The sequence below is a fragment of the Ambystoma mexicanum genome, chromosome 4q, assembly GCF_040938575.1.
Source record: "Ambystoma mexicanum isolate Mex_15411 chromosome 4q, UKY_AmexF1_1, whole genome shotgun sequence".
Classification (NCBI taxonomy): Eukaryota; Metazoa; Chordata; class Amphibia; order Caudata; family Ambystomatidae; genus Ambystoma; species Ambystoma mexicanum.
Genome location: NC_090928.1, coordinates 973,814,274 through 973,835,851, shown reverse-complemented (window position 1 = coordinate 973,835,851; position 21,578 = coordinate 973,814,274). Strand labels below are relative to the sequence as shown.

The following is a 21,578-nucleotide window of genomic DNA, read 5'->3' as shown; positions in this document are numbered from 1 at the left end:
GGGGCACAGACTCCCTAGGAGGATCTCCAACTGCGGTAAGAGGCATACAGATGCTCTCATAATACATGCATTTGCTGGCTTGGCTTAGTGCAGTGGGCCCTTGCTTCGATACTTAAGCTAGGGCCTTGGCAAAAAATGTGCAATATCAATGTTCTGACTTAAAAGTTAGTGTATAAATGGTAGAAGGGTATTGAAGGAAGTGGCGAGTTCTCGCAAGAATCATCCCTGCAAGTAGGTGTAAATGTTTGACTTTCTAAAGAAGGCAGAATGATCCCCGATAGTTCACTAGGGGATAGAGAAGTCTTGCAACACATTCTTCTCTCTCCAGTCACTTTCAAGTGAGCCGACTGTATCATTTTGAGAGTGGTGCTCCACCACAACCTTTTGAGAAACACAGGCCTTCTTGAGGGAGCGCTCCGGAGCAGGAGATTTGGAGGGGGTACGTTTCCCGATCTTGTGGACCCAAGTATAAAGATTTACAGCATGCTCACAGAGGGCCTTTCCATGTAAGGACTATAGCGCTCTTCAGTCTTCTGATTGTGTTCCTCCCCCCACACAGTAGAGATAAACCATGTGGGGGCACAAAACATTGTCCTAGAACATGCCTGCTGGGCATGAAGTACATAGAGTTCAACATGACTACAAAATAACTAGCAGAGTTGCTGAGGAATGCTACAGGTATTACCATGGCCATGGGCAGTCAATGAGTGGGTAAATAACTAAACACAGACATGGTTTGTGTCCTTCCTCATATGGCATTTCTCCCGAGCAATAGTTTCAGTTGTAGGTGGTGCTTTAGCGCCACTTAATATCCAAAACTAAAAAGGGGACATAAAAACATCATAAAAGGATGTCCAACAGAATTTAAAGGGACACCACCATGCAATTAACCATACTTCATGCTGGCGGGGGTTGCAATTGCCTACAACTTGAGATCTCAGAAATAAAAACAAAAAGCACTAAGAAGGCCATTTATTTGCTTTGAAATTCCCCTTAGTCAAAGACATCTCGTCTGTTCGCTTAAATGAGACCCCTAGTTTCAAAGTGTTAGTATTTGCTAGAAAGGAAAGCAAATATGAAAACAATTAAGCACCAGTGAGGCCTCATGCCAAAGTTCTAAAAATGGCGAATGGTGGTTGAGGTAGTGGAATCTTCAGGAAAATGGAAATCAGATTAACAACCACTAAAATCTTAATTTTTGTAACCAAAAGAATAGATAACAATATAAATAGACATGAACATTTTCATTTGAGAAAATCACTTACCTCTTTCTGACTGCATGTTTTTGGCCAAAATTTGAGAAGCCCTCGGATTACCTGCATTTAAACATTGAAAGAGTAAGAGCAGGGGTAAACCTTATTAATTAAAAACTAATGATGCAGTCATTGTCTGCAAATTTTCAATATGGAAAATATTTGTAGTACACTAAATACTGTTTAGTAGGTGTGCTTTCCAATATTCAATAAAGGGACACAAACCGTTATCTATACAGAACACTGTAATTTGTTAAGTTAGCGGGTTGTGATATAGCACAGTTTTTGCCATTTGCACAGGATTTCGCCCTACTCAGTATCATTCGCATGCATTCTTTCTCCAGTTTGTGGACCAGTATTAGGTTTATATCAGCATGGACGTAAACAAGGGGCCACAACCACTACACCTTTATGTTGATGCATTACAATCTTTGTGGACGGCTTTGATATCCACGTAATTTGATATATCTAGATTAGTGAACCAAATGAGTGGAAAATATAGTACCTGCCCTGTCAACAATCCTTAGTACCACTTTCTATTATAATTGCTGTAACTTAGTAACTTAGTTACTGGGTTGCATTTCCAACTTGCAACAACACATACATTAAAGTTAATCACCGTAGTGACTACAGTTCTTATAGTGCCCTTTCCTCCATCCTTGCGGCTGTCCCAACACCCCATCATGGGGACGGTAAAGAACCTTTGGCAGTAAAAAGAAATTGAGCTTCCCCCTTTAAATGTAGTATAGAGCGCGGACAGAGGCGTGGGAACACTTAGCCCCTCACCCCTCATTAGCCGCCGCCCTCCAGCGCCTTACCCCAGTCCCCTTTTTAACAGATTGGACACTTAGATACCTGGCTACACAAAATATATTAACACCCGGCATACAGGCGGGGGAAGGTGGATTGCATGTAGAGAGGAAAGGGAACTATGGACTAGGAGTACTCTAGTCACTATGGTAACTTTCATTACTCATACATCCCGCACACTTTCCTCCATCCTTGTGGATTATTCTACCAAAGAACAGAGGGTGGAGCGGTGACAACCTGCCTCATATCTCGGACGAACCAAAAAGGTTCTACTGAACTGCCTGACTGAACTCTGCATCCAGCCTGGAGCTGGTATCCAGGGAAAAGTGCTTACAGAAGGCAGACGAAGTGGCCCAAGTAGCCGCCTTGCTGATGACATCCCAAGAAGCATGCCACTGAAACCAGATGGCCGTGGCCTCAGCATGGTAGCCATGGGTAACAATCCCCTCAGGAACCGGTTTGCCCATGGCGTATATGCCTTTGAGATGGCCTGGGCCATGCAACGGGTGATAGAAGCATTGGAACTCTGGGTGTAATGAACAATGCCTCAGACTTTTTGAAGGATTTTATCTGTGAAAGATAGAACTTGGACTCTCGAGGTCCAAAGAATGTAGAGCCCTTTCTGTCTCTGACCGTCAGTTCGAGATGAACACCAGCAGGCAGATTTCCTGGCTCAAATGGAATGAAGAGACCACCTTGGGCAAAACATTTCGATCAGTGCGCTAGAGGACCTTATCGCTATGAAACGTGGTAAAAGGCTCACACGGCTCATTGACCCCGGAGCACAGAGGTGAGAGCCACCAACACCACCATCCTCAGTGTCACCACCCGGATGTCCACCGCGACCATTGCCTCAATGCTTTGCAAGGCCATCTTAACCACATTGAGTTCCGAGACCGGATGCGGTTTATGCACCAGAGGACAAAGCCTAGACAATCCCTTGAGGTGGCCCTTAACGACCGGGGTAACCGCTGGAAAAACATGCTCTGTGGAATTCTAGTAGGCACCAATGGCTGCCAAACAGAAGGGACAGGCAGTCTACAAGCCAGGTGTGCAGAGAATGCCAGAACATCATCCAGGGAACAGGAGATGGGGTATCGAGTAGATGACCTCCTGTATGCTGTCCCAGTTGTCATTCGAAAATTGAGCATGCTGTAGTCTCAGCTGGTCAGGAACCAGGCCCCTAGGGTCAGCCTGGCTGGGTCCAGTTGCTCCACTGCCCTGCCGTTCTGCATCAGGGAGCCCCTTGATGGGGGAATCGGAAGATGGAGAGGCCCCTGGGAGTACGACAGCAACAGATTAGAGAACAACGCCCCTCAAGAGCCAGTGGGGGGCAATCAGGTTAAGGCTGCAGCCTACCGATGCCCGAAATTTGTGGAGGGTTGGCTGGAGAAATGGGGGAGGAGGGAACATGTAATACCTGCCGCCGTGCCAGCAGATCTGGAAGGCGTCGCCCAGAGACCCCTGAACCAGACCAGTCCATGAAGCAAACCGGTAGCACTTGGAATTCAGAAGAGATGCAAATAAGTGCTGATCGATAAACCCCATCTCTGGAAAAGGAGCAACAAGGAGTTGATGTGTAACTCCCACTGATGGGTGTTGAACCCGAAGCGGCTCAGCTGGTCCACTTCGCCATCATTTCAGCTTTATTTCGGCATAAATAACATAAAAGCACAGATATATATATAAAAAAATACCAATGACATAATGATGCATTAAAAACAAAGAGGCAAGATATTTCATGTATTGCATGAGTGCAACAAAGATCAACAAGGATAAGAACATGTAGTAATAGGTAACTTGATACTTAATTTACAAACAAGCTTACCCTTCCAATTATTCTCAATTATCGCAAGGAGCATAATTTACAATCAGAAGCAAGTGTAAAGTATAATTACATACAATTCCTGAATGTATTAATGAAGGCATACATGCCTCCATAACCACATTTACGTTCCTTCCTTTATCATTTTGCCCCTTAATCGCCAAGTCTAAGTAACTTGCAACACAGTAGACAACAATCATATTTTCGCTGTTCCTAAATAGTTGCAGTGCCAGGCCTGTACTGCAGATACCATAGTTCTTACATATTGTTTTGAGGTATTTACCTCGTCCAACCCTATAACCCTGGCAGAATAAGAAATGAAGCACCATCTGCTTGGACAAGCAGCAAACTGGGCAGAGATCATTCTCAATATGGTACCATTTTGATGTGCGGTAAGCCACGTTCAATCTAAACCTTAAATAAAGGGAGAACAAAATTAAGGTAAACTTCAAATCCAGTTGTTAATCTAGAGTTCAAGTAAAGCCTGCCAACAGCAACCTCTAAGCAATCGCTAGCCAGGTCCATCTCTGGCAGCCTTCGCATGGCCACTTTCGCCTTGCCAACGTCACTCCAAGTTATGTGTCTGTGGGCATAACCATAGGTCAGCCATGTCCATACGAGCCAAGAGTTTTTTTTCACATGTTGGAACCAGGGTAGGTACTTCTCACCCTCCGATTCCAGAATATGGGACACCCCCCCTCTATGAAAATCTGTAATTCAGGGGTCAACCATAATCTAAGCTAAAATAACACTGGCCGATACTGGACATCTTTTTTGAATTGGGCTCAATCCCAGTTCATAATAAATGGGAGCAGAGGGGCAGCTTTTGGGGAGTCCCAATAGTTTCTTCAAACAGGCTCTCTCAGCCAGACCCACGTTGTTACATTGAGTAGCCCCATAATTCTGCCCCATAAGTGGCTGCTGGTTTTGCCTGGTCTGAAAGCATCTTGATTGCAGGCGAGATAGCACCCTGGCCATGCGAATAGAAAAACCTTATAATAGATCCCCCACATTTTCCCATGGTCAAGCTAGATTTTAGTAACTGGGTGGTCCAGTCTCCAGTATCATTGAGTCTAACACCCGTTGCTGTCCCTTGGGAGCAGGACCACTAAAATCCAAATCCTCTCAATCAGGCCCATTGCCACCCCGCTTGTTCAGGTAAAACATGGTTGTGGAGTTTTCTGTGTCCCCGATGAGGGGTAGAAAAGCTTTGAGCGCCAGGCTCACTGCCCTGATCAGATTGATGTGCAGGAGGGCTTCCGCCATGGACTATGCGCTGTGAATGGAGTAGTCCCCCCAGCCCAAAAGAGGAATCTGTCATCACCACCAGAGTAGGCTCCGGCTGGGTAAAAGGTGCTCCCACTGCCACATTGCAGTCCATCAGCCACCAGCTAAGATCCAGGAGGAGGAGCAGGGGTCTTGGGATCCTGTCGGACTGCGACCCCCGCCTCCTGGTCCCAATTGGCCACCAGGTGGAGCTGGAGGGTCCTCATCTTGAGGAGAGCGTGCTGCACCATGAGCACACAATATGCTGTCAATCCCAGAAGGTGCTGGAACCACCATGCTGAGGTGGTCACGTCGGCCAGAAAGTGCCCTACTGCCTTGCAGAGGGAAAGAAGCCGCTCTGGCATGGGGAACAACCGCTGCGCCGCCGTGTTCCAGTGTACTAGCAGGAAGACCAGATCCTGGGCAGGCGACAGCTGTGACTTCCGCCGGTTGGGGGAAAAACCTAGCTAGTGAAGAACATCTGCCAGTCGTTGGCAGGAGTGCACCGCCCCCTCGTGTGAGCTGGCCTTGACCAGCCAGTCGTCCAGATAAGGGTATAAGTGATGGACCGTCGCCACATTCATCAGTTTCGTGAACACACAGGGGGACGAACTGAGGGTAAACGGCAGCACCTTGTACAGGAAGTGGTAAAACAATTGCGAACTGAGGACATTTCCAGTGCGGCTGGTAAATGGGGACATGAAGGTACGCATCCTTGAGGTCTAGGGAACACATCCAGTCCCTTGCGCACAGGGATTCTGCTATGTGCGGGGGTGTAATCATCTTGAAGCGTTCAAGCGGTAAAGACAAGTTGTGTTCTTGGGTACCACCATAATCCTAGAGTAGAAGCTGGAGCCCTTGTCTGAAAGCGGAAACAACTCCACCGCCTGCATCTCCAAAAGAAAAAGGATCACTCAGGCTGGGGACCCTATCTGAAGCATGAGAGGAAGCTAGAGGAAAGTAAAGAGGAAGACAGAAGCCTGTGTAGACTATAGAAAGGATCCAAGGACTCTTGAAACAATGCTTGCAGCTGTCCTGGAAGAGACCCAGCCAGCCCCCTACAGGTGAGCTGTATTCCCTGACCATCACGTCACTGCATCTTGGTATCTGAGGTGGGAGTGGAGGAGTGGAAAAGAAACATGCAAATTCCTCCGCCGTTTCCTCCGGTGGTCACTGGGCAACCTGTCAAGCCTCTGCAACCTGTGAAGCCGGTGAAAATGCAAGGTTACAAGTCAGTCCTATCCCAAGACTGAGGGAAGGACGTCAGCCCTGGTATGGTCAGGATGGCCAAAGACTTTAAGGTCTGTGTAGAAGTCTTCTTCATAGTCAACTTGTCATTGACGGATGAATGAAAAAGATCGGCGCCCTCAAAAGGGAGGCCCAGTATTCTCTTGCAGATGAGAATTTAGTGGCGTGCATCCACGCAGCCCGTCGTCTCATCTTGACCCCCCCCCCCCCAGGCACAGTCCTCTACTGGCTGTGTGACACCCAAGACTCCATGAAGGCCTCTGCAATGGCTCGGGCGTCCTCCGGGTCGGTTTTAAAGGAGACCTGCCTCTCCAGAGAGCGATCAGGCAGAAACTCACCGAGCTCTCGCCACAGCATCTGGTTGGCTGCGGCTAGGAGGGCGTTGGCGTTAGTTTGCCCCAAATGTAGTCCCGAGATGATGTAGCAACGTTTGCCGAAAGTCTCAAGGGCCTTGTCCTCCATGGACAGACAATTGGAGGCGGCTACCACAGTGGAACACGACAAAGACTATGGTTTGGAATACAAAGAGGCCATAGCCACCACTGAAGAGTGTGACACTGGGTGGGAGGCCAGCAGGACTGGCTCCCCATCCAAAAGCATGAAACGGCCCTTCAGTTTCATGTTCATCTGGGCTCACAGACCTTTCTCACCACCTGCAGGATACCCTTCTGGAGCTGAATGCCCGAGCAGCTAGTGGTGCGCCTGGCCAAAAACTCCTGACTTCTGGGGGCCTCCTCAGGCTGGTCGACCCCCAAGAACTCTGCAAGGCCCTGAAGGAACAAATTACGTACCTGTAACTGTTGTTCTCCAGCATGAGGATTCCCATCCTGATGACAAGGAATATTCATTAGCATGTGAATGCATGCCAGACCCCATACTGGAGAAAAGCCTTTACAAATGCCGAGGGTTCATCATCCTGGGTGTCACCATCGCACCCCCTATTTCCAGACTGAGGGGAGTCCAGATCCTCAGACACCAGATCCAGGCAGGTCCCTGCTTGAGCCGGACCCGAAGATAGCTGTGGATCCAATGGCTGCTGAGGGGGAAGCAGTGGTGATACAGGAGGCAGCAGGGTATGAAGAACCAGAAGGGCCGGGACCAGAGGAGGAACAGGCAACTGTATCGAAGAGTTGGAGGAACCAGCGGAGTGCCCAGAGGTGGAGGCCTAGGAAGCACGACCCGTGGGATCACTTCCCTTACAATCTCCTTGAGGAGCCCGGTCATCTGCGGGGAGCGCATTAGGAGGGGGAAGTGCTCCAAGAAGTGATCCTCGCAAGTCAACGCATCCCGAGGGGGGCTGGCCCTCAGCAGCACTGGGTCTCCATTCCTGATTAAAGCACTGAGGCGCCTGTGGAGAGAAACCACAAGGCTGCGATTGGTAGATTGAGCTGTGCAAAGACCAACCGCCTGTACCGTAAAATCCGCGGTTGCTTCCCGAGGGAAGGGGCTTGAGACCTTCTTGCATGGGCCACTCCACGAGCAAGGGACCAGGTAGGCCCTGATCCGAATGCAAGATGTCTGCCACGTGCTTGTCCGCCATCTTGGGGCATTGTGCCACGCCCTGGGCCAGAGGGCGCAAAGGCCCCGTGCTGGCTCGGACATGGGAGGATACTCCTAGGCCCTCCAACCTGAAACAGAACTGTCGAACTCCGAGATAGCTCCAGCAGGCCCAGAGCCCGTGGCCTGTTGGACAGTAGTTGACTCACCCTGAACCACGAACTCAGAGGTGGCTCCGGTAGGCTGTGCGCCCTCAGCCACAGGGCTGGTAGTCATGCTGGATCGTGCTGGAAGACTGTCTCTTTGAGGCAGAACACTCTGATCGATTGCGTACTGGGGCTGAAGGAGGACAAAACATGATTGCCCCTCCGTAGACTTCCAGAATCAGAACCAGAATCCAAGGTACCTTTACCCATGGAAGACCCCAGGAAGGAGTCTCCGCGCTGGGGAGCCGTACTTAAAATAAAAAAAAATAAAAAAGGCCTACCGTGTCTTGAAGTGGGTTCCTGGAGATAAACTCTTTAAGATGACCTGGAAAAGAAGAGTGGACCATCCTGTTGAGTTTTGCAGCCCACGCCGTTCACAGCACCCTACCTATCTGCATCAACGTTATAACTTGTTTACTTGTGCTGTGTTGCATTTACTGGCCAATATCTTTTGTAGCCCCCTGCACTGCAGGGTGTGGACTTCCTCCATTTTCTCAATTCCGTAGTTCCTAATTGTTCACCAATACTTAATTTATCCTCTCCATGTTTTTCCCCTGCCTCCTTCCTCTCACCCCTTCCTCCCCCTATGTCCGGCTTGCATGTTCAACACTTGCACAATCTGAATGCCATAACTTCATGTCTGTGTGCCCGATGTAGCCCCTCAGTCCATTTGGCGTGGCTTTACCAGGCTGCAGCCACTCTTACCTCCCTTACACAATTGCATGTCTGGTTTTGCTCATTGCAATTTATCTACTGGTTCTGCACTTAATTTGTTTTTTACCTCTAAATCCACCCCACCCCCACACTCCCACCTTTTTATGTTCAGGACTTGCATGTTCGAAATAGTCTCACGCCCTAGTCAGAATGCTATTGTTTGTCTTCATCCCCTCCCCTCCCCTCTCCTCACACCCCCTCCTCCCAGTCTCTCCTCTTATTCTTTAGCACTTGCACGTTCCGAATGCCTCAAGACTTTTTAGTGTTATTTTAGTCCCTATCCCCTCTGTCTTGATGTACCTAGAAACACAAATGTGCTGTAGAGTGTGCATTACAAATAAGCAATAAATAAAGAGTAGAAGATCTCCCTCCAGCATGAAAGACTATTCTTCAATACCCTGTGACAGAGTGCTGCAAGCCGTGCATGCGTCCAAGCGGTGGTACGGGCCCCCGCCACTCAACAGAGGCCAGGAATGAGCAATTGCAGGATGCCCATCTCGTGAAGCCTCCTGCAGCCGACATGCGCCAGGGAGACGAGGCACCGAAGGGAGGTGAAGATAAAAAAACAAAGAATGGGGAGCACGCAGAAAGCTGAAAGTCTCTGCGCCTAGCTGCCACGTCCGACACTGTCCGTGCCGGAAAAAAAGGGACTGAGGTGAGGCCCTGTAGGGTGAGGCCTCAGTGGGCATTCCCACAAACCGGTCCAAGCCCCCACACGCTGGACTAAACTTAAAGGGGAAGCTCAATTTTTCACTGCCAAAGGTTTCGGTATCGTCCCCATGTTGGGGGACGCCCACAAGAATGGTGGAAAGGGGTGGAAAGGGGACGGAACGTATGATTATACCCCATCTTAAAAAGAAAATCCCTGACCATATCACATGACAAGGCCGATTCAGATTTAAAATATGGCACCATAGAAGCAAGTGAATCAGGCAGCCATTTTAGCCTGTTATTTTGGGTTAGTTTAGATCATTCGAAGTATTAATCCAACAATATTACCAAGAAATGTGTTGCAAAAAAAAAAATGAGCGAACTCCAAAATTGTCACCAAACCCACAATGCATAATCTCAAATCAATGCAAAAGCTAGCATTTTCAAAAGACCATTGATTGTACAGTCGCTGCATAGAGCTGTAAACTGCTCCTAAGGTACTAGAATTAATACATATTTTCTGCAATAACTTGCCAATGTTCATAAAGTGGATTTGTGCTGTGCAGAATGTAAAGAGTGTCTTGATAGTTCAAATAAGCATATTTAAATGAAATTACAAATAATTCAAAACAATTTAAAGCATGATTATACAGAGTTGCATGGTTGATGAAATGACATCCCAATTTTAATATATAACGGATCGCACATGTTAGTAAAATGCATGAGCCTGAGCATTTTGTAAACAAAATCTTAAATTAATCAAATTGACAGATGCAGAGTAATGTAAACAGATTGACCATTCTTTTTCACAAATACTACAAGAAGATCATACATAAAGGTGACTAGTGCATATTAATATAAGGTTTTACAACAATTTCAACAAAATCCTGTGCGGATTACAAAATGGGCGAAACAATGTCCACAATTTTTCAAACACTAAGTCACCTAATTTTATAGTGATTGAAACAGTGCAGATTGTAACCACAGCCTCAACTATTCAAAGTGACCTATGCGTTATAATGTAAACATGCTAACTGATCATTTACAAACACTATAGAAATGTCGTAAAACAATATCACTGATATGTATTTTAATGGACATTAGCACCAAGCAGGGGGGGAGCCAGCCAATCAGGTGGCTAGGAATGCAGGCTTGAACCACTGGTGTAAGCCCGTGTTCCAAGCCGCCGCACGGCTGGCTCACCTGTCGCCACCGCCCGCGCCCATCCCCCCCTCGACCGATTAGTCTTATTTTTAATCCCAGTCCTGCCCCCAAACTTATCTTACTGCAGCTCCGGCAGCACTCATCGCCACAGCTGCACTTTGCTCTCTGCTCACAACGGCTCCCTTTCCATGGCAGCCAGGTTGGTAAAGGGATTTCCTTCCTACAACGGGGCGCCGCTTTGGTAACCCAGGTGCTAACACCACATTAAAAACCACTCAATTGAAAAGCACAAATTCATAATATATCGGACAAGTCAATTAAACAAAATAATCCTTTAAAGACCTTCACCCTTTAAAAACAAATCAGAAAAGATTCAAGCAGAAGAAAAGTTGGTCCTACAAATTCCAAAAAAGCTATTACTCAAATGTATTTTATTTATCGGTTTGTAAATCATTCAATGCCCGACAAATGAATATAGTTTCTCATCAATATTCATACCACGTGGAGTTGTGTGTGTATATATCATACATTACTCACCATATTCATATTTGACGTCGTGTACTCATGGTCCTTCACACATCAAGGTCCCTCAGATAGTTTTGTTTCGGATATGAGGGTGCCTGATATGTTTGTATGAGTACAAGAAAGATAACTTGGAAAAGTAAAGATAAAAACATCTATGCACCCTAAACTTAAAACTCGAGGAGGGCAGGAAGGGAGGGTGCATGTGTATCTAAGCAGATACAAGCACCAGAAATACAATTGTGTAATGTATGCCTTCTGAGGCTTGTGGATCTGCTTACAACACAATTAGCGAGCAGTATCTGGAGAAGGAGGTGGGTTGTGAGAAGGTACAGCAGCAAATAGATGTTTTAATACCGCTTGTCTCAACTGTGAATCTGCTTTAGTGTGTGCGTTTAGGCAGTAATGGTGAGTAAAGTTATGGAGGGAACTCCAAGTAGCAGCTTTTCAAATTGCATCTAAATGAACATTTGCAATGCATGTTAAAGTAGCCCCTTTGCCTCGTGGAGACTGGGCTCTTGGTGTAAAAGCTAAAGTCTTTTTTGACCGTAACAAAGCTGGATGCATTGGACTATCCATCTCTGCCAGTTGCCATGGAAACAAAGGGTTGATCTGTTTTCCTTAATGGTTTAGTTTTGTTTATGTAGTACAAGACCGCCCTCTTGAGGTTTTTCTGCTGAATTGGAAGGATGCTGGAAAAAATTAGGAAGTTCAATAGATTAACATGGAACTTTGATACGAATTTGGGTGAGAATCTAGGATGTGTTCTAAGAACTACTTTGTCCTTGTGTATGATAACAAAGGGGTCTTGTACTGAAAGTGCTTGCAGTTCACTTACTCGTCTTATGAAAGTGATTGCCACTAGGAAAGCAGTCTTCCAAGTTAAATACTTCAGACTGACTTTGTACATAGGTTCCAAAGGTGGACTTATGAGTTTAGTGAGTACAACATTGAGGTCCCAACCTGGTGGTGGATTAGAAATGGGAGGGTATAGTCTTTTTATTCCTTCCATGAACGCTTTGATATCTGGGACTTTACACCATTACATTTTGTTTTATGAAGTAGTGTAAGCAGATAGAGCTGCTTTGAAAGAATTGAAGACCAAACCAGACTCTAGTACGTAAAGCACATAGAGACGTATGTGCAATGGAGAACAGTCAATTGGATTTATGTTGCATGATCAGCACCAAATGACAAATCTTTTCCACTTGTTAAAGTAACAGTGTCTTATGTTAGGCTTCCATGCTTCTTTAAGGATCTCCATACACCTTTGTGGAAGATTTAATGCCCACATTCTTGGACTTCAAGAGCCAAGCTGCCAAGTTCAGCGTCTGAGGGTATAGATGGAATGTTGTCTCCTTGTTTTGGGATAGCATGTTGAAAAGGCATTAAGCAAGATTGGTTTGCAAATTGCTAGCTTGAGTAGGTGTGGAAACCATGGTTCTCTTGACCACATTGGCGCAATCAGGATTAGAGTGACTTGTTCCAGGTGCATCTTGTGCACCGTTTTGTTCATGAGTAGTGTTGGGAGAGGAGTGTAAAATATCTTCATTGATTTGCCACTTGTGCTCCTCGGGTACATGAGTTCTAGAGTATCTGCTAGAGCATTGAGTTCCCCTGGAATATGTTGAGACTAGGTGCCTGTTCCGCTTGAGTGCTCACTTCCAGATTTTTTATGATAGCCTGGACCGACTTGGAGTGTGCCTCTCTGCTTGTTTAGGTAACTCATGACAGTGGTGCTGTCTGTGAGGACTTGCACTGTTTGACCTACTAGGTGCTGCTAAAAAGCTTTCAGAGCCTTGAGAACTGCCAGAAGTTCTAGAAGGTTTATGTGGTTCTGGACTGTGGGTTTTGTCCACTGGTCATGAGCTGAGCTGTGTGGCGAAGGTAGTGGGCTTCCCATCCTGAGAGCGAGGCATCTGTAGTTAGTACCGCTTGAACTGGTGGATTGCAAAAGGGCTTTCCCTTTAGTAGGTTGTCCTTGGACCACCATCAAAGAGATTGTACCAAGGTTAGCGAAACAACCACTAGATCGTCCCACTGACCATTTGCCTGAGACCATTGTTTTGCTAACCACTCTTGCATTGGACGCACGCGCAGCTGCGCGTGTGGAATAAGGTAAATACATGAGGCCATCATCCCAAGCAGGCGCATTGCCTTCCATACGGTTATCTGGCGACAGCATGTTTTGTACTCTTTCGTTTCAGGTGAAGACAAGCTCCTCTCTTGTGTTTATGATTGCTCCCAGGAAATGTTTTATCTCACAGGGTACGAGACCTGATGTTTTCTCATTGATGGAGAATCCCAATTGGAACAGAAGGTTGATTGTTCCTTGGGTGTTGTATATGCAAATATGAGGAGATTCCAGTTATCAGCCAGTCGTCTATATAAGGGTACAATGGGATTGATTCTCTGCACAGGTGGGCTGCTACCACTGCTAATACCTTTGTTAATACCCTTGGAGCTGAGGCTATGCCGAACGGAAGTACCTTGAATTGGTAGTGTTCTCCTGCTATCTGGAAGTACAGTATTTTCTGTGCGGGGGGATCAATGAAATATGAAAGTAAGCATCTTTAATATCCAATGTTACCATGTAATCCCCCTGTTTTAAGAGTGGGATTACCTTCCGTTGTCAGGCAAAATGTGTGTGGTTTGAAATACGTGTTCACTGGACACAGGTTTAGTACCGGGCTCATAGATAAGTATTTCTTCGGCGCAAGGAAGTACGTTGAATAAATACCCTTGTTAACCTTGTATGCCGGGACGATTTCCATGAGCACGTTAAGTAACGTGGCCTGCATTTCTAGCTTAAAGCCAGACTGCCTCATCCGGGCATGGCACTTAATGTGCCTTAGGCTATGATGCGGCCTGCATTGTTGGCGGCACCCAAGGTGTTTTTTAAAAATGTACTTAGTCACTTGTTTGCCCTCTGCACTGTTCTTGGGAGTTTTGACTTTAGAGGCTCTGGGATGGCCTCAATAATTTGTTCCAGCTCGTACCATTTATGGCAACCACAGCTAGCCAGGAGGTTGGTATTATTGGCTATTCTCATTTGGTAGGCCGCCAAGCATGCCACCTTTCTGCCAAAAGTATACATTTTCTTACTTTCCTTATCAGGTGGGGCCTGCTCAGAGGCCAGCGGTGTGCCTGGTCTTTTTCTTGTTGTGTTGACAAGCTAGGAACCAGGTTTTAGTTGACCCCTGATGTACAGTGGGTCGATAGGGGCTGGCCTAAACACTTTCTCGATGCAGGGGTTGGCAGCTCTTTTAAGGTTTGGTGTTAGGAGGGAAGGCTGAATGCACCTCTGGACCGATTGCAGGAGGGCGATACATTTTGTAGCAGACTTTTGGTCTTACAGAATGTCCTCTACGAATTCTTTGTCGATTTGTACCTCCTGGGTATGTATTTTGAAATGTTGAGCGGCCCCGGAGGAGCAGCTCGTTGTACTGATTGTCAATTGGTGAGTCAGCCACTGGATGATCTTGATTGTCTGGGGACTGGATGACGTACATGTCCTTGTTGTAATATTGGTCCTGATTATACTGGTCCCCTTGGAAACAAGGATCTTGAGAACCTGAGGGGTCTACAATGCAGAGATCCTGAGAGAGGTCATGTGACTGGGGGGAGGAGCTAGGGTGAAGGGCTCATTGTAACACAGGGACCCTGAAAGGGAGTCTCTGGAGGGAGTATAGTAACTATCTGGGGGAGTAGAAGGCTGCAAAGGTAAGGGTGTCAAAGATTTGGGTGTTTTCGACATCTTTGAAAGTGAGAGCAAGACATGCTTTTTAATACCTTTCCTCATTTTGGACGTGGTGGGGGGCCGTTGAAGCGCCTTTTGACTGATACCTTTTGGCACACAAAAGGAGGGCCTTTCTACCGACTTGGCTGGTGCCTGTTTCGGAGGCCTGACTTGGAGGACCTCTCCGTAGACACCACGTGGCTCTGAACTGTCGACGACGTCTTCAATGTTCGGCTGCTGGCTGTGTGCATAGTGTGGCGTGATGTGTGTGTGCCTTTGCCGCTGGATGATTTCTTAGTCACAGGACCACTGGCCTGCTTGTTGGAGCCGGGGGCTTGCACATGTTTTTTATATTTTCGAAGCCTGCTCGCCCTCAGCATTACCCAGGACGTTGATGCTGCCTTCACTGGATTTCCCAGAAACGTCTATGGAGGCCTCGGCCTGCATGCCGTGGACGGCCCAGCGTTTGGTTTGATGGTCCTTCAAGGTTTTAGGACAGAAAAGCTTGCAGGACTTGCAGTTCTTTTCGGGGTGATCCCTTCGCAGACAGTGATTGCACACTTTGTGCATTTCTTTACAGATGTATTTCCCGTTACAGGATGGGCAGAACTTAAATGGAAGTGTCCGAAATTGTTGACTGTTGGACTGGGACTGCCTTGATCAATGTTGGCGTTTTGCTCTATTGCCGGCATATATAATCCTTCCTGTGGAACGCTGGACTAGTAGGCAAGAAGGACTGTTACCCAAAACACGCGTGCTACGCTTTCACTTTGAAAAAGTAAGTGTCCCCATCAAACATCAGACGTTGTCTATTTGCGCTCATATGAGTGTACTCTACAGCGTGTACTCGCTTGCATCTTTCTTTTATTGCATTTGCTCATTACCTTAACGTTCTTCATCATCTAAACACTCTCCCATTTTCCTTTTTCTATCTCGCCTTCTCTACAGCCACTCCCTGCACCGTCGCTAGTCCCGCCCTCTACCGTGAATCCGATTGGCTCAGAACTCAACTTCTACTCCGGTCACGTGCACCGGAAGTGTCCGAAAGTGTTGACTGTTGCACTGTTCGACGGTGCGGCGGGTGGCTGGTGGAGACATTTACTGATTTTGAGTAAGTCATTGTTCATTAAGTAATCATCTGTTTACACCTGGTTTTGTTGCATTGGCTCTTCGAGTATTGTGAGTTTTAAGAGCAGGGTATTGATCTCTGAATTTGCTTGGTGCTTAAGTATGGTGGGGAGTCTGCGTAGCGGGAAAAGTGTTTCTATAGTTAAAGTGGAATCAGTGATGGCTCAGCGCCGATACAATCACATGACTCAAGCACCGAAGTAAAAAATGCAAGGTCTCTTGCATCTTTACCAAGGGAACGCGAAATGGACGGTAATACCGTCCCCTATAGTCTCCAATTGCTTCTTGTTGAACCTAGTGATGATGCAGGCACCAGTACAGGTACCCACGTGGATTTAAACACAGGGTTGATACACAATCACGCTGATTCATCTCAAATGACTCCCTTTAAAGGAAAAGCTAGATCAACTAAAAAAACATTTCCCTCAATGCAAAAGAAACATCATAACGAAATTTCAGATGCTTCTATTATGGCACCAGCTTTAGTAAATGAATGGGAAAAACGTTATCGCATTTCATTGGGACCAAAGCTCACCAGCTGTAATTCTCATAGGTCTACATAATCTTGATGAGGAAACATATGGGGTACCACTGCTAGAAAATGACACTATACCAGTTCCTTCACATTTGAAACCCTCTACTAGTTCTCCCACGAATCAGCCTATGGGAGTTTCATATGGATTAGACTCAGGCATGGATTCACACGATGCCGCCAATGCAGAAGAGGAAAATCAATGTTTTAGCAAAGTTGGCACGAACAAGAAATCAGAATCTGACAAAAATATTGACATTAATCCAATAGAGGGTGGGGGGGGGGTGAAGGAAATGTTTCATTCCCAGTTATCACCTCAATCCTAAATGTATTGGACAAAGGGCATGATCTTACTCATGCTTACTTGAACTCCATTAAGGATAACGTGTCAGATTTGTCAGGGAAAATATCTAAAATAGAGGGAATTATGCTGGCATTTGTAACTTGTCAGTCGGAGAGATTGAACCTATTAGACTTCCGTATAGTAAAAATTGCACAAGTTGAAACAATGGGGACGCTTGACCAATGTATTCAAACTGAAGCAGCGTCATATGCAAAAGCACTAATTGTAGGAACAAAAACAGAATAGAGCAGCGGACGTATCATATCCACCCTTGTTAAGTGTTATTCAGGCAAACTCACTAAAAATTGATAATGTGTTGCAGCTTTTAGCGTCACATCGTTCTTGTAAAAATTGAAATGAAAGTGATAATTGTGCAGCTGACTCCTGCATGAATATGCCTGGAGGATTAGAAGAGAATCCTAACAGCCCCTCTCCCCTTGTAAAATTGATTGAAAATGCTGAATCTATTTCTGCAGAGCAGGAGAATGGGAGTCTGCCTGCAGGACCACTTGGGGCTATGTGTAACCCTGCATTTAATGCTAACATGGAGGTACATGATAATATTTATACCAACACCGTGTTCTATTCTCGCAAAATGAAACGCGCTAAGGCAAACGCGCTAAAAAAAGTTAACCAAAAAAAGAAAACAAATACTAATCAAAACACATGAAAAAAATAAAAAAAAAAAAATAGAAAGGCTAATGACAGTACTGCAAATGAAAACAAAGGGCTCAAGTTGAACGGTCATCAAATAGACTCAATCAACGAGCTGGTCATAGATCGGATGCAACTGAACGAGGAATCGAAAGCATTGCTGAATTTAGCGCTCCCTCTGGAACAAAAACTAAAGTCTCCAAGCGGGAAGGCTATGCTGAAGCATGGTGTTGGTCAGATCATGGCGGATTCTGAAGTATCTAACTATCGGAAACAAGGGCGATTATCATCGTACTATCCAACAGTTAAAATCAAAACTAGTAGAAATGAAAGTTTAAATGATGACAAACTCAATTCTGATAATGTTGAAAAACCTGTATGCCCTTCCAACACGAGGACTCAAGATGAAAGTGCAGGACGCCCAGAGCACAAACAAGTTATTCACCTGTGTAATGGTCAGAGTATTGATTGTAGGGGTGGCATGAGGACATTGATATAGAAGAGGCAAATACAAATAACAAATCACGAAAAAACTAAGATTCTGTGGCAATACAAGATGAGATTGACAATACATTGAAAAACATTAACACAATTACGTCCTTTGAGGAAAGCAATCCTAATATGAAAGTGCCAAACTCACGAAAAAACTCTGATACAGACACGGATGAAGTATCCTTTTCTAGGGACTCTCAGTACATCTTGGGATGGAAAAGTGACCCTAAAATAAATGGACAACAAAGATTAAACAGATCATTTCTATTCAATGTCCTGAAAGGTAGTCCCCAATTGAGGACATCACTTTCAGATGATATAGAATGGATCAGACTAGCAAATCATAACCTCTGTATGATCTGTGCTCCACAATCTCTGATTATAACAAGGCTGTTATGGGAACACAGGAAAGATTTTGAACTATGTGGGCTATATCTTTGTTTATTCCGGTCTATAGAAGAGGCAGACTTTTTTGGACCAACCTACTGCCACTGAACAAATTTTGCTCGGTGACTAGAACAAATCGTCCAATGTAGATCAAACGGCATCCATTATCACTCAAATTTCCACATTGGTTGAAGCGGCGTCTAATTTGACATGGTTAGCTCCACTTATGACATCTATTATAGACATGGCGGCAAAACAAAAGCAATCCTAGTGAAATTGAATTTTTGTTCATTTCATGGAAGTGCTGTGGAAGGAAAAACCTGGTTAACTGGCTAAAATCTCCCGAGAGCCCCAGTTCTCCCATGGTTTTATTTGTGCAAGAAACAAAGTGTATGAATTAGTTTGTGTCTGATGGCTACGCAACTTTTAGTGCCCCTGCACGACAAGGATTGCTTGGCCACCCATCTGGTGGTGTTGAGATACTGATCAGTAATGAAGTGAACCACAAATCGAAAATTCTATACTCTAGTTATGATATCTTGGCGCTCAAATTTTGTGTAATTGGTTGCCCCAGCTTTGCATATTTATTAATGTGAATATTTTAATCCAGCAGCTCACAACCTCGAAAAGTACTTGCATGAATTAGATGCGATTTTCCAGATTGCTTTTGAGCTAAACACAAACTATATGATATTGATTTAAGGGCACTTCAACTCCATCTGCCTAAGTTTGTGTCAACTAGAGGCAAATTTGAAAACATCTAAGCGAAAAGTTACCTTAGTGAATCGAGGAAAGCAATCGAATCAACACTTCAAAAATTGGGACATTGTGCGGGTCGACTTTGAATCAGGGCCTCATGTGGGAACTTGGAGTAGAGCTGGGGCTGCTTCATATCTGGACTACTTTTACGTCTCTGTTGGATTAATGGAGCAGGTAAATAGAGTAGCTATAATTGAGACCCCCTTTGAGTGACCATGCTCCTATACTTATGACTGTTAGACTCCAGTCCATACAGTTGGAAAAAAAAAAACTATGCTCGCACTAGTAAAGATCAAACGTGCTCAGAATTCAGTAAGGTGGCACCCTTATAATTGCAGACAATTGACTTATCTTGTGCATAAACACATATGGAGGGTCACTGAGGGAGCCAGTACTCCCAGAAGGTGATACCACCAAGCTGTGGTGGTTGACCTGCTGCGGAAATGGGAGACTGCTGATCGAATCGCTGATATCTTGTCTAACCTGGGGAAAACCCTCTGCTGCTGTGTCCCCCACACCCGACCCAGAAACACTAGCGCCTGCGTAGGATTCAGATGAGACTTTTGGTAGTTTATCGAGAAGCACAGGTCGAATAGGGTAGAGATTAACCTGTCCGCTGAGGCCTGAACCTGCTCCGGAGAAGTACCCCTGACTAGCCAGGAGTCAAGGTACAGGTAGAGGGGCAGACCCTCCGACCTGAGGAGAGCCGCCACTGTGTTCACAAGCCTCGTGAAAACTCTCAGAGCTGAGTTAAGCCCAAGATAAGCTTCCTTCAGGTCCAGTCTCCCCCACACAGTGTCTCGGCAATGAGCACTGGCGTCACCATCTTGAACTTCTGCAAGGGTAGGTAAAGATTCAGGGAAGACCAATCTAACACCACTTACAGGCTTGCTTGGTTATTTCTTCTGGATAGCGAAGATGAAAGGAGCCAATTTCATTTGGCGGCGAGTCTCTTGGTAGTAGTTTGGCTGACTCACCATTGCCTTGCGCTAGGTCTTCAAACTCATCTGTCGTGTGCATGCCTGGAGAACCATCCGACGGACAATCTTCTGTGTCAATGAGGGTGACAGGGGGCAGAGAAGGAGCCTGCGGAAGAGGTCTAAACAGCTGGGCGATAAGCCCTCGGTTGCCAGGAACTCACAAGGTTGTGCCTGAGGAGGCAACAATCAAGTAGGAAGCTGGAGTTTGGAAACCAGAATTTGCAAAGTGGACCATATATAACCATACAACGGTCACTGGAGCCAGAAGGAGTGCCCATTTGGACAGGCACGCTTGGAGAAGGTTGTGCCACTACATGAGTTTGAGTAGGGCCTTGAGGTGTTAGGATGCTTTGTTTTGGAGGAGCTGGTGGAGGCATACTGGGAAGAGGGGGGGGACAGCTACTTATTGTTCTTCCTCCTAGTCGGAGCAAAAAAGCTTCCAGAGGCTCAATGGCTGATTCCGCACCCTGCGGTAGCAGTTGCTCAGGAGGGGCCACTGATGGCCAGGGAGGTTCTAGGATGTGCATATGGCGCCAGTGAAAACAGTGGGTCTGGCAGATGGTACCTCCCCGTCAACGCCAATTCCCCTTGGGAATGTTGAAACGACAGGCCTCTGGACTGTTGTTTTAGACGATGGTTTAGACGGCAAAGGCGTAGATGTTTTTGTTGTTTATGAGTTGGTTGACTTAGTAGCAATGGTTTTTGCTTATAGTTATCTTGGTCGTCAACAATGTGGTAGTGATTGACTAGGTGGTCGACGTGGTAGTCAATGATTTGGGCCGACTATGGGTCGTTGACGAGGGGATGGTAGTTGTGTATGAACGCTGCTTCTCCGAAGGGTGCTTAGATGATGTAACGGTATACAAAAGGTGTTTTAGGTGCTGAAACAGTCAAACAGGTGGCCATAGGCTTTCAACGAGGTGGTCGACTGTGGAGCAGCCCAAGCATGCGACATGTCCCTTCTTTGCTCCCTTACCCCGGGAAGATTCCTTGTGGGACCTTGACTTCTTTGATGAGGGAGTGCGCTCTAGGGGTCTGCTGTGCCTAGAAGAGGCATTACTGGGGCCATAGGCCCAGACTCTCATCCAACCAGGTCCACAACACCTGCAGTGGAGGTCCTTGCAGGTCTTGGATGAGAGTGATTGGCAGATGGAACAGCTATTTAAGTCACAGTCCGGATATAGGCAATACATACTTCTAATTAAGATCTTCAATGTAAACATTCTTGAGGTTACATCTTGAACAGGCCTCAAAAAGTCTTCTCTTCCTCATGTCTGCCAGGTCACAGACTAACAAAGGCATCAGATGGTTTTGAAACTCCGGACGGATCGCCGTAGTCATGAAACAATGGGGAAGCAAACCACAAGATATTGATTTTTATCAAAAATAGATCAAAAAACATCGAATT

At 46.0% G+C, this 21,578-nt stretch overlaps 1 protein-coding gene across 1 annotated transcript in view; it reads right to left on the bottom strand.

Moving 5' to 3' along the window:
• The window catches only part of PPP2R5A (protein phosphatase 2 regulatory subunit B'alpha), a 1,092,153-nt gene that overhangs the window by 357,751 nt on the left and 712,824 nt on the right, over positions 1-21,578 (bottom strand). The window contains exon 9 of the mRNA XM_069608529.1: positions 1,266-1,316. Coding sequence (XP_069464630.1) covers positions 1,266-1,316 — 51 coding nt within the window. The remainder of the gene's footprint in view (positions 1-1,265; positions 1,317-21,578) is intronic.